The sequence below is a fragment of the Anomaloglossus baeobatrachus genome, chromosome 3, assembly GCF_048569485.1.
Source record: "Anomaloglossus baeobatrachus isolate aAnoBae1 chromosome 3, aAnoBae1.hap1, whole genome shotgun sequence".
Lineage (NCBI taxonomy): Eukaryota > Metazoa > Chordata > Amphibia > Anura > Aromobatidae > Anomaloglossus > Anomaloglossus baeobatrachus.
In genome coordinates, this window is record NC_134355.1 from 102,205,492 (window position 1) to 102,218,527 (window position 13,036).

General features: G+C 44.6%; 2 protein-coding genes across 3 annotated transcripts in view; one reads left to right on the plus strand and one right to left on the minus strand.

Annotated features, from left to right (window-relative positions):
* SANBR (SANT and BTB domain regulator of CSR) overlaps positions 1 to 404 on the minus strand; it is an 81,989-nt gene extending 81,585 nt beyond the window's left edge. For both annotated transcript variants that reach the window (XM_075339353.1, XM_075339352.1), the window contains exon 1: positions 310 to 404. The gene's annotated coding sequence lies outside the window, so the exon portion shown is untranslated. The remainder of the gene's footprint in view (positions 1 to 309) is intronic.
* A 139-nt stretch (positions 405 to 543) lies between these two features.
* Positions 544 to 13,036, plus strand: part of LOC142295022 (uncharacterized) — a 45,254-nt gene continuing 32,761 nt past the window's right edge. Inside the window, exons 1-3 of the mRNA XM_075338093.1 lie at positions 544 to 684; positions 8,047 to 8,402; positions 10,607 to 10,738. Coding sequence (XP_075194208.1) covers positions 8,148 to 8,402; positions 10,607 to 10,738 — 387 coding nt within the window. The 5' untranslated portion in view covers positions 544 to 684; positions 8,047 to 8,147. The remainder of the gene's footprint in view (positions 685 to 8,046; positions 8,403 to 10,606; positions 10,739 to 13,036) is intronic.

Below are 13,036 nucleotides of genomic sequence, written 5' to 3' on the forward strand. Positions count from 1 at the left end.
CAGGTATCAGTATAGTATTACACAGCACTATGTATGATGCTGCAGGTATCAGTATAGTATCACACAGCACTATGTATGATGCTGCAGGTATCAGTATAGTATCACACAGCACTATGTATGATGCTGCAGGTATCAGTATAGTATTACACAGCACTATGTATGATGCTGCAGGTATCAGTATAGTATTACACAGCACTATGTATGATGCTGCAGGTATCAGTATAGTATCACACAGCACTATGTATGATGCTGCAGGTATCAGTATAGTATCACACAGCACTATGTATGATGCTGCAGGCCGGCTCTTACCTCACTGCCTGCAGATCACCGTCCGCTGCTCCTGCACCAGGGACCAAGGAGCCGGTGATAGAGATTTTCAGGCAGCAACCTACCTTGCTGTACCACACCTGCTAAGCAACCCGCCAATCAATTAACAGAGACAGAGATTCCAACCAATAAGGAAGCAGGGATGCTTAGGCTGCCAAAGACCAACATTGACAAATCTTCCAGGGTGTGCTGGGATATTGTGGAATAGAACGTGACGTTACGTGGTGAGGGTTGGTTGCACGGCTCTTGGTGCCGCAGTGCAGCGGAGTGGTGCCGCGTCCTCTGGTATCCTGGCAACCGGGGCAGGGCGGAGAATATCGCGGAGAGGACCGGCACACCCAGGAGCCACCGGCCGCCGTACGTGGGAGACGTGGTGGGGGCTTCGTGCCGTGCTGGGGCTTATGTGACTTCTTTTCTGTTTAGTTGTTTGTGGCTATAAAAAGGAAACTAGTATGTTAAAGGGACAGTGCACTTAGACCTGCTATACAGTGCAGGGGAATGCAGTCTATTGTTCTTTGTTATCAGCCATTTCAGAGTAGAAATTGATTCTTCTGTTCTGCAGTGGATTTATGGCTAATGTTTGGCTGCAGATTTCACCAGTAAATCCTCCGGCGGAGGGGTGCAGGCAGATTCCCATAGATCTCAATGGTCGCGGAATAATAATAACACTATCCTCATACATATCTATATATCTATACATCTATATGACTATCTATCTATCTATCTATCCCTCAATCTATCTATCTATCCCTCTATCTATCCATCTATCTATCTATCCATCTATCTATCTATCTATCCCTCTATCTATCTATCTATCTATCTATCTATCTATCCATCTATCCCTCTATCTATCTATCTATCCATCTATCCCTCTATCTATCTATCTATCTATCTATCTATCTATCTATCTATCTATCTATCTATCTATCCCTCTATCTATCTATCTATCCATCTATCCCTCTATCTATCTATCTATCTATCTATCTATCTATCTATCTATCTATCTATCTATCCCTCTATCTATCTATCTATCTATCTATCCATCTATCCCTCTATCTATCTATCTATCCATCTATCCCTCTATCTATCTATCTATCTATCTATCTATCTATCTATCTATCTATCTATCTATCTATCCCTCAATCTATCTATCTATCTATCTATCTATCTATCTATCTATCTATCTATCTATCTATCCCTCAATCTATCTATCTATCTATCTATCTATCTATCTATCCCTCAATCTATCTATCTATCTATCTATCTATCCCTCAATCTATCTATCTATCTATCTATCTATCTATCTATCTATCCCTCAATCTATCTCTCTATCTATCTATCTATCTATCTATCCCTATCTATCTATCTATCCATCTATCCATTATCTATCTATCTATCTATCTATCTATCTATCCCTATCTATCTATCTATCTATCCCTATCTATCTATCTATCTATCTATCTATCTATCTATCCCTCAATCTATCTATCTATCTATCTATCCATCTATCTATCTATCTATCTATCCCTATCTATCTATCTATCTATCTATCCCTATCTATCTATCTATCTATCTATCTATCCCTCAATCTATCTATCTATCTATCTATCTATCTATCTATCCATCTATCTATCCCTCTATCTATCTATGTATCTATCTATCTATCCCTTATTCTATCTATCTATCTATCTATCTATCTATCTATCTATCTATCTATCTATCTATCTATCTATCTATCCCTTATTCTATCTATCTATCCCTCTGTCTATCTATCCCTTATTCTATCTATCTATCCATCTATCTATCTATCTTTATCTATCTATCTATCTTTATCTATCTATCTATCTATCTATCTATCTATCTATCTATCTATCTATCTATCAGATCTATAGCACAGGTCACAGGAAACTATAGGGCCTTATCATTACTTTAACTGTGGATATAAAAAAACTGAATGCCATTATATGGATGAAAAATTGTCCTTTGTTTTTTTTTTGGGGGGGGGACAAAAATATTTTTTTATATGAACAATTACCTGTCATAGTCGGTGCGGCCGTTCACATGTCCGTGTTTTTGTGCACGATGAATCCTATCCTTTGAAGTCAATGGGTCTGTGATAAAGTCTCAGCAGCTCGCTGATCGTTTCTTAGTTGCATCCTGCAATGCTTCCAGCATTCGAGGATGCATTAGAGAACATCTGGAAGGCTGGCAGGTTTTGGGTCCGGGTCCGAGACTCACAGATCCGCGCCTGACCCCTTAGGCCTAGTTTACACATGAGTATCTGGTGCATTTTTTGATGCTGCAGTTTTCCTCCCACTTTTCAGTACATATTGGCTTAATTCGGTTACTTGTGTGTTTTTAAGCATTTTTATGTCTTTGTGGGGGTTTTTTTGTCTCTTTTCGGGACGTCCTGTTTTAAATAAAGCTTCTTTGTTTTTGATATTTGACGCTTACTGATCCATACAGTCATGCGGATTCCATGCAGTTTTTTACTTTTCCGCGTCTAATACAAGTGTATGGGAAAATCTGTACATGAAACTCAGAGAAATGAACAGATTAGTAACAGCGCAGGTCAGATTAGGGTGCTTTCACACTTGCGTTCAGCGCAGTCCGTCACTATGGAGAATAGCGCAGTCCGTCACTATGGAGAATAGCGCAGTCTTTAACGCACTGCGCTATTCTCCATAGACTTGTATGGACGATGCACTGTAACGCAAGTGTCAGCGTTGCATCCGCCGGACGACGCAGCGTCGTTATTTTGACGCTGCGTCGGGCGGAGGGAACGCAGCATGTAACTTTTTTTTGATCGCCGGAAACCTTTATTTTTCACTGCGCATGCTCATTTTTTTTTTTTTTTAAATCACAGAAACTTTATTTTGTTTCTCGGTGGCCGAACGCTCAGCTGATCGCCCGGCCGCCGGCATGTGAGAGCTCTCAGGTGGGCGCCCGGCCGCCGGCTATTGAGAACGATCAGCTGAGCGCCCGGCTGCCGGCATGTGAGAGCTCTCAGCTGAGCGCCCGGCTGCCTGCTATTGAGAGCGATCAGCTGAGCGCCCGGCTGCCGGCATGTGAGAGCTCTCAGCTGAGCGCCCGGCTGCCGGATATTGAGAGCTATCAGCTGAGCGCCCGGCTGCCGGCATGTGAGAGCTCTCAGCTGAGCGCCCGGCCGCCGGCATGTGAGAGCTCTCAGCTGAGTGCCTGGCCGCTGGCATGTGAGAGCTCTCAGCTGAGCGCCCGGCCGCCGGCTATTGAGAGCGATCAGCTGAGCGCCCGGCCGCCGGCATGTGAGAGTTGTCAGCTGAGCGCCCGGCTGCTGGCTATTGACAGCGATCAGCTAAGCACCCGGCCGCCGGCATGTGAGAGCTCTTAGCTGAGTGCCTGGCCGCCGGCATGTGAGAGCTCTCAGCTGAGCGCCCGGCTGCCTGCTATTGAGAGCGATCAGCTGAGCGCCCGGCTGCCGGCATGTGAGAGCTCTCAGCTGAGCGCCCGGCTGCCTGCTATTGAGAGCGATCAGCTGAGCGCCCGGCCGCCGGCATGTGAGGGCGATCAGCTGAGCGCTCGGCCACCGGGTGATCAGCTGATCGTTCACAATAGTCTGCTGCCAGTAAAACTGTAAAGGAAAAAAGAAAAAAAAAAGCTTTCCATTGTTTTGTACGATCCGTTGCATCCGTCACACAACGCAATGCTACGGAAGCCGTTCAACGCAAGTGTGAAACTAGCCTTACAAAGAGTAAAAAAAAGGCACTGAGCGTGAGGAGTCTATAAAATGTCATCCGCTATACTGGCCCTGGAAGTAAGGAACTCTTCGTGGGAACCTGCCCTACGATATAGGCACATGTGGTCAGTAACAATAAGGCCACGTGCACATAATGAGGATTCAGTGAGTTTTTACCTGGGTATTTGTAGCTAAAACCAGGAGTGGAACAATCAGAGGAAGGTATAATAGAAACACCGGCACCACTTATGCATTTTATACCCCCTCCTGGTTTTGGCTGAGGTAAAAACTCACAGAATACTCAATGTGTGCACGGGGCCTTAGTATGTGTATATATAATTGTGATTTAGGCCTCATGCACACATTTAGTATTTGGGTAGTTTTTTACCTCAGTATTTGTAGCTAAAACCAGGTGTGGAACAATCTGAGGAAAAGTGTATGGCTGGAGTCACATTAGCGTATGGCATGCAGTGCAAAAGCATCAGATGCGATCTGCTAATGACCCTCTGATGCGAGTGTGAGCCGAGTGTGTCATTATACTGTGATGTGATCCTGCGTTCGGATCACAGCTGCGGAGGAGAGGAAGACAGTGATCTCTCCATCTCCTCTATTGTCAGCCTGCGTGTATATCGCACTGCACTCGGATGTCATCTATGCTAATGACCTGCCTCAGCTCCTGCTCTGCTGGCGGCGTGAGCCTTGTGTCATTATACTGTGATGTGATCCTGTGATCAGATCACAGCTGCAGAGGAGAGGAAGACAGTGATCTCTCCTTCTTTTCCATTGTCAGCCTGTGCGTATATCGCACTGCACTCGGATGTCATCTATGCTAATGACCTGCCTCAGCTCCTGCTCTGCTGGCAGCGTGAGCCGGGTGTCATTATACAGGGATGTGATCCTGCGATCAGATCACAGCTGCGGAGGAGAGGAAGACAGTGATCTCTCCATCTACTCTCCTCCATTGTCAGCCTGTGTGTATATCTCACTGCACTCGGATGTCATTATGCTAATGACTCGCCTCAGCTCCTGCTCTGCTGGCAGCGTGAGCCGATTGCAGGATCATATCACTGTAAAGTGACAATCAGATCACAGCTGCGGAGGAGAGGAAGACAGTGATCTCTCCATCTCCTCCATTGTCAGCAAGCGTGTATATCGCACTGCACTGCACTTGGATGTCATTCGAGTGCAGTCCGATGTTTCACATGCACCCATAGACTTGTATGGGTGCGGGTGATCCGAGACTCGCAGACAATCACAGCATGCTGACATTTTTTCCTCGGTCTTATTGGGGCTGGGGAAAAACTTGCAGATCTGAGTTGCTGTATTGTTTTAAATGGAGCAAAGTGCAATGCGAGATTTACTCACATTGCACTCGTACGAGGCATACGCCAGAGTGACTCTGACCTTATATTTTTTGACTTTTAGGATTGCTACTTCCAATAGGTGGCGCTAGAGTTTGTCTCCTTTCCTGGAGAGACAATCTGCCCTTATAGAAACACGGGGGGCCACATCTGTATTTATTACCCACTCCTGGGTTTAGCTTAAAAATCCTGAGGTAAAAACTGACCAAATCCTGAACATACACGTGGCCTTATGGTACGTTCACACAGGGCGCTTTTTTTTTTGCATTTTTTTTTGCTTTTTTTTAAAAATTCGTTTTATGCAAATCCATGGTAATAAAATGCTGCTCTGTAAAGTACCAGCAAAGCCTATGACATTCCAGAAATCTCATGCACACACAGACACTTAAGTATTTTTCTTGACTGTAATGTCATCTTTCTTGGTTTTTAAAAGACACAGCATGTCAATTCTTTCAGCTGTTTTGCTGTGGATTTTGCAGCGTTTTGTCACCTATACAAAGCAATGAGGAAAAAATGTGAATGTAAAAAAACGCCAGAAACATTGCACCAAAACCACAGGTTATTTTCTGCCAAGAAGTGAGGTTTTACTGGAAAAAAAAAAAAATGCCCTGTGTGAACATAGCCTTAGGGGTACTTTGCACGTTGCGACATCGCTACTGCGATCTCGTCGGGGTCAAATCGAAAGTGATGCACATCTGGCGCCGGTAACGACGTCGCAACGTGTAAAGCCTAGAAGCAACGATAAACGATCGCAAAAGCGTCGTAAATCGGTGATTTGTGTAGTGTCGGTCATTTCCATAATTTCGCTGCAGCGACAGGTACGATGTTGTTCCTCGTTCCTGCGGCAGCACACATCGCTGTGTATGAAGTCGCAGGAGCGAGGAACATCTCCTTACCTGCGTCCCGCCTGCAATGAGGAAGGAAGGAGGTGGATGGGATGTTACGTCCCGCTCATCTCCGCCCCTCCGCTTCTATTGGCCGCCTGCCGTGTGACGTCGCTATGATACCGCACGACCCGCCCCCTTAGGAAGGAGGCGGGTCGCCGGCCAGAGCGACGTCGCAGGGCAGGTAAGCGCGTGTGAAGCTGCCGTAGCGATAATGTTCGCTACGGCAGCTATCACAAGAGATCTCAGCTGCGACGGGGGCGGGAATATCGCGCTCGGCATCGCTAGCATCGGCTAGCGATGTCGCAGCGTGCAAAGTACCCCTAAGAGGTTTATTAGTGGAAACTGCTCAAGGAAATGGTGCTTTTTTTGGTAGTCTTTGTAGGATTTTTTTTGTTTTCGTGAAGCAATTTTGAAGCTTTTTTTTTTTTTTTTTTTTATTAGCCTCCATCAGCCATACCAATGAACTAACAAACTTTCTTTTTTCACCTCGCCAGACAATTTTTAAAACTTGAAGCAGAAAAATAAACACTTTAAGAGCTATTCCCATCTCCAAGATCCTATCCCAATATGTAGTAGGTGTAATAATAATAATATTGTCAAATACCTTCAATTAGAAATGTAGTATAGTTTTCCTGATTAGCTATGTCCTTACCTCTTGTGCAGGGCATTGCAGGACCTTAGGTATTCATAGTTAAGACCACACATATAGTCACAGTTATTTTGTTGCCTGTGGTCATAACCATGGATACCTAAGGTCCTGCAATGCCTTGAACATGAGGTAAGTGACAGTGAATTAGAAGAACTATACTACATTTCTAATTGGAGGCATTTGTATTATTATTATTATTATTATTACACCTACTACATATTGGGATAGGATTTTGGAGATGGGAATACCCCTTTAAAATACCGAACCATGAAGTTACTACAAGAGAAATTAATAAAAAGAGCCTTTTAAGAGTTTTATTTTAACAATTAACCCATTGTCCTTCGAATCGGACCCTTCCTAAAGACTTTGTGTGCACACACCCCAAAGAGCCTTAGCATCCAGAGGAGTGTATGAAAATCATCCAGTATTTACCGTATATCCTCCCCAAAAACCTGACTATCTTCATCCATATTAATCCTGTATGCCGTCATTTTGTCCGTTTTTTAACATCCATTTTTATTCAGCAGCTGGTAATAAAGTGTATGGTTCCGAAAAAAGACCACAAAGGCTCCGAGACTATAAACGGTACAAGTTCTATCCACAAAACAACCTGATCTAACAATATCACATGAGTGCAGGGGCCTAAATCTTGTTTTCTTCCCAGCGCCGGCCTCTATTTCATGGAAGTTGCTGTAATATTAATTCAATGAAAATACGTGTGAGAAAACTAAGGAAACTTCTCTTGGTTCAGGGCGTCAGATCTCCTATTGTGAGCACATTTTCCACCATGATCAGGGTGCACTAACTTTTGGCACAAATTGTTTGCTCTGCTTTTTGACTTATTTGTATTTAATATGCTGTTTTGACATCACATGAAAAGGGGGCATCGCTTAGCTGGGAAGGGGGACAAGTTCTGCCCAAATGTAGACTCCAAAAAGTGGTCTGCACTCTAGCTAGAGTGCTTACATGGCAGAAATCATCAGTAATCCAAGATGTCACATCGCTCATCCTTTTAAACTCACCAAATAATAAAATGCTAATTGTTCTTTAGTCTGTTAGCCGTGGATGTATCACTAAAATTATTCTGTCTTTTTCTCATTGAAAAAGGTATTGACCTCAAGCAATGAGCAATCATCATCTCTTCTACACAGCCTAGAATAAATTACCAAAGAGCGGAGTGGCATTATCAGGATTACTGCTGTGCAGAGATGACAGCCAGGCAGAGAAAGGACTCGAGAGCGACTGCAAAAGGGTCTGCAGAACTGGGACAACACATAAGTCAATCACTTTATTCCAGCAGAACCAGCAAGTCAGAAAGTCTCCCCAGCATAGCGGGCATCGGTATGGGCATTCAAGATGTCAGATCATTGAGCATTGTGCCAATCACAAAGGCAACCAAAGGCTTTCCCATCATTGCCAGAGCGGAGAAACCTGTGAAGAGTGTTGTCAGCAAGGCAGTACAGGTAAGAGCTACCCCGGATCTATACTGCCATGCCATGCTCACTATATATACTTTCATGATGCAACAATACAAAATTAAGGCAGATTGACCAATACTTTCCCATTCTTAAGGAAAGGAAAGCTGCAAATGTTCCCTTTGTCCAGAAGGCCATTTTACATAGATTGATAGTCAACTAAAAGTTTTTTCCTAGGAATCCGCATTGGCTACATAAACATGGACGTGATCAGCAAATGCTCATTTATTGTAGTAGTAGTTTATTCAGGTAAAGCTCTGCTCATTCTGGGATTAGGAGTCCAGTAGGCGGTCCTACTTAATTACAATTGTGTATGCCTATACATTCAGGGACAGAGGTAAGAGATACGTGACACTTCAAAAAGGGGGAAGAAAGGGATTCTCAAGTAGAATTCCACTAAAATAGCAAATATTCAAAATAACGTGGCAATCCGCTGCACTTGTCTAATTGATGTTTCAGCCTATTTGGCCTTCATCAGAAAGATTGCATTAACGATAACAGCTCCCTTATCATCTGCAGGCCAGACCTGATCTACTACATTTCCTCTAGAGCTGACAGGCTTTTGGACATTAACCCTATGCAATCTGTCTGATGAAGGTCACACATAGGCCGAAAAATCAATTAGACATATGCAGCAGTTTGCATTTTTTAAATAAAATACTTATTGTACCGCGCAATAGTGGAGTGCCACGTTCTTTTGAATATTATACATTCAGGGACAACTGTCAATCACTGAGTAATACCGCCAACTCTGCTCTGAATCCCAGAATGAGCATACATTTAGAGCGAGTGCACAACCTACAGCCCGGGGGTCACATGCGGCCTGTGATGCCCTTCTCTGCGGTGCTCAACCATCAGCATACTGTCTGGTCACATGTATTTTTCATGTCATGGAGAAGACCAGCACTAGGGACAGAATGGGGGAATCCTGTAGCACAGAGAGGAGTAGATGAGGTGAAGAAGTGACAATATAGTGTTTGGAAGATTGTTTTCAGCGTTTTGCATATACTACAATGTATAGCACTGAATGCATGCTCTCTTCCTGTCTGGACTTATAGCCCATGGCAAAAGGTCCCTCTATCTTCCTGAGAGGTGGGAGCCCTTTAAATGGAGCCGGCACCTATATATACACTATACAGTAAATGTCTCAATAGATCGTGCTTTGGTAATATTGCGGCCCATAGGTTGATCTGGGAATGTGGTTCTTGGACCTAAAAAGGTTGTGCTCCCCTGATTTAGATGAACAATGGGCTAGGTAGTTATTCATATTTGTGGCCAAGGATTTAGTATTTCCCTCTGTTCAGTTCCTCCTGCTGTATAAACCCTTCCTTCGGGTTGTCCATGCCTTCCAATGTGGCAGGTTCCCTCTAACGTGTAATCGGGGCTCTCTTTCTTGAATGACAATGAAGGCAGCCCGTACTACATAGCAGAGGTTCAGTGGAACTTTATTGCTTTCAGAGTGGTGGCATAACAATCCTGAGGGGTCCTTACACCGGAATCGGGGGCCTCACAGTAGGTCTGAGGCTTGTGCCTGCTTCTTTTATACTTCTATGGGTCTCTGTCATGCCTCTGTCTGCCTCGGCCTTCCTTGCCTTTACGCCGCTCACAGAATGGTCACTAGGTAAGGGGTTTCTCCGCTCCTCTGTGGGTCCATGTGGCCACTACGCCTCTACCTGTTACAAACTTCTGACTACTGTTCAGGGTGTATATTGCACAGTACTCAGCACAACACAGGCGCATGGTCTCATAAGTCCTTACTGAAAGAGCCGGTCCCTGCTGCATTTTATAGGACTACTCAGCCAGACTCTCCCTGTGATGTTTCATACATTTGACGGTCCGGGAATGGGGTAACTGAGAAGACTAATAATTGGGGAGTCCCTGGTAGCTTCTTCCCTCTTGTCTCTGGGAGACACACAGACATAGAGGAAGACCTGTAAATCGTTCATCGATGGGACCCACCATAGTGACAAGTCATCTCAGTCACTTTGACACGATGAGCGTACATTTTCTCCGAACGCCACAGCGTTTCATAAGACACAGATATTTGCAGTACGTGGCCCATCACAGATTTGTGGTGCCCATGGTTTGGCAGCATGATCCACCTGAGGTTCCCTTTAATTGTATAGCCCGTATTACCAGTATGAAAATATTGTAAAAGTCTGGAGACCAAAAACATATTTTTCTTACCCTAGGTGTCATCTAATGAGGAAAATTTGTTTCTTTCAAAACTAGAAGCTTTAGAAAAGGAAATTGTCGCACTGAAGTCAACTGTTAAAGAGAAAGATGATTTGGTCACTGAGTTAAATGAAATCATCAAGACCAAGGTACAGTGGCATTAAAAATGCAACATTTTTTTGTTAATGTGGTCTTCATCCACCAATTTGAGAATTTTGTATAGAATGATGGCTGGATAGTTCATGATTTTCTGTTTCAGGGTTATCTTAGTAATTTGAGATGAGTGATAAATCTTCGATCATTGGAGATTCATCCTCCTCGACTCTCATCAGCTGTTAGAACGGGGGACACAAGCCCAGACCCCTCTAAAGGCCGCTTTACACGCTACGATTTATCTGACGATCTCATGAGCGATGTGACACGCAACAGATCGTAGTTACGATTTGCCAAGATCGCACATAGGTCGTTTATTAGCGGTCACACGTAACGATCTCACAAGCGACGCAAAATCGTTCAGCGATATATTGTTTGCCCAAGGCGGTCGTGTGGATGTTGTTCGTCGTTTGCAGGGTGTCAAACGTAGCAATATGTCTGCTGCGTTCCAGACGACGAACAATATTTTGAAAATAAACGACGTGTCAACGATCAACGATTTTCAACCTATTTGCGATCGTTCGGAGTCGCAGGTAGGTGTCACACACAATGACGTCGCTAACGATGCCGGATGTGCGTCACGGAAATCATGACCCCTGTCGACATATCATCAGATAAATTGTAGCGCGTAACAGGGCCTTTAATGAGCACAACCAAAATCCCTGAACTGGTCTGGGTTGGGCTCTTCACGTCTGTTTATGTTTGTCCCATGTAGAACAGATAAATGGAATTTGCTTTCTGTGTAGTCCTATTTCACACGGAAGCAGCGGGGACCCATTGATTTATTTGGGTCCATCTGTTTTCCGTTTGTTGTTAATTTTAGGAAATGGAAAAAGTCAGTCTTCAGAAAGTTTTCTTTTCCATTTTAAAATAAACAAAGGAAAACCAGATGAACCCTATAGAAATCAATGGGGCTGTCTGTTTCCATTTACTGCACAGGATGGCGATTCCATTTATCTGCACAAAACGGAACAGACAAGCAGAAAACAAGAACAGACATGAGAGCAGAGACTAACCTAGTGATTAGAGATGAGCGAACCCGAGGTTCGGTGTTCATATCAAACACAGACTTTGCGAAAAAAAAATAGAGTTCAGGTTCGGAGTTCGGGCGCTTTACATATGAACACATGGTCGGATGTAGTGTGCACCAAACAAAACATAAAACAAAACTGCCCAATTAGTGACTTCCATTTGATTTCAGGTCAAGTTTGAGTTCCAAACCAAACTCTACCTAAAGTCCGGCTGAACCCACCGAACTGAACTTCCACGGGTCCGCTCATCACTACCAGTGATATCCAGATACTGGACATACCTATACTGATTATGGCGCTGCTTCCATGAACAAGGTTTATATACTCTGAAAGGCCATTTTATTAGAGACATCCATTAGGCCTGCGACACACATCCGTGCTGCCGGTACGTGTTTGTCATTTTTTTACACGTACCGGCGGCACGGAGACACGTTAAGCAATGCTACCCTATTGTAGCAGGCACACACACGTAAAACCACACGGAACATGTGTCCGTGTGCGTTTGTACGTGTGTGCGTTTTTCAAAGCGCTGACATGTCAGTGTTTTCTCCCGCAGCACGAGTGTCACACGGCCCGCACCCGTACCACACGGATGTAGTGTGGATGCGGTCCCGTGTGACACGCGCTGGAGAAAACACACGTGTCAGAGAAAAAAAAACAAAACATTTACTCACCTTCTCCAGCCCTCTTGTCTCTGCCGCTGCTGTCTCTTGCTGCCGACCGCCGCTCATTATTCTCATTGAATATTCACTTCACTGCCTGGCAGCAGCAGCAGCGGGGAGACGGGAGGGCTGGAGACCGAGGATCAGCACCACGGACAGCAGCGCGGACAGCAGGAAGGACCAGGTGAGTATGTAAATTACCGGTTCTACATGTGCTATCGCGGATAGCACACGTAGAACACACGTGGCCCGCACGTACCAGAGACACGTACTTACCTGCACGCAACACGCAGGGGAAATACGTGTCTCTCGGCACGTGCGTGATTTTCACGTGAATGTGGCAGAGGCCTTAAGTAGAGACCTGGACCTCCTTTGCGGAGATGAGCAAACCCAATGTTCGGTGTTCAGTTTTCGGGCCGAACACCGACTTTAAACAGTAAAACAGAGTTTAAGTTCGGAGCTTGGGTGCTTTACGTATGCTGACCACTGGTGCGAGCATCACTGTGCTCAGGTACGCTCAGTGTTGAGCCCGGTACAAGACGATTGCAGTGTTTGATTGGCTCGCTTTGGGGGTAACAACAGCATGATCGGATGTGGTATG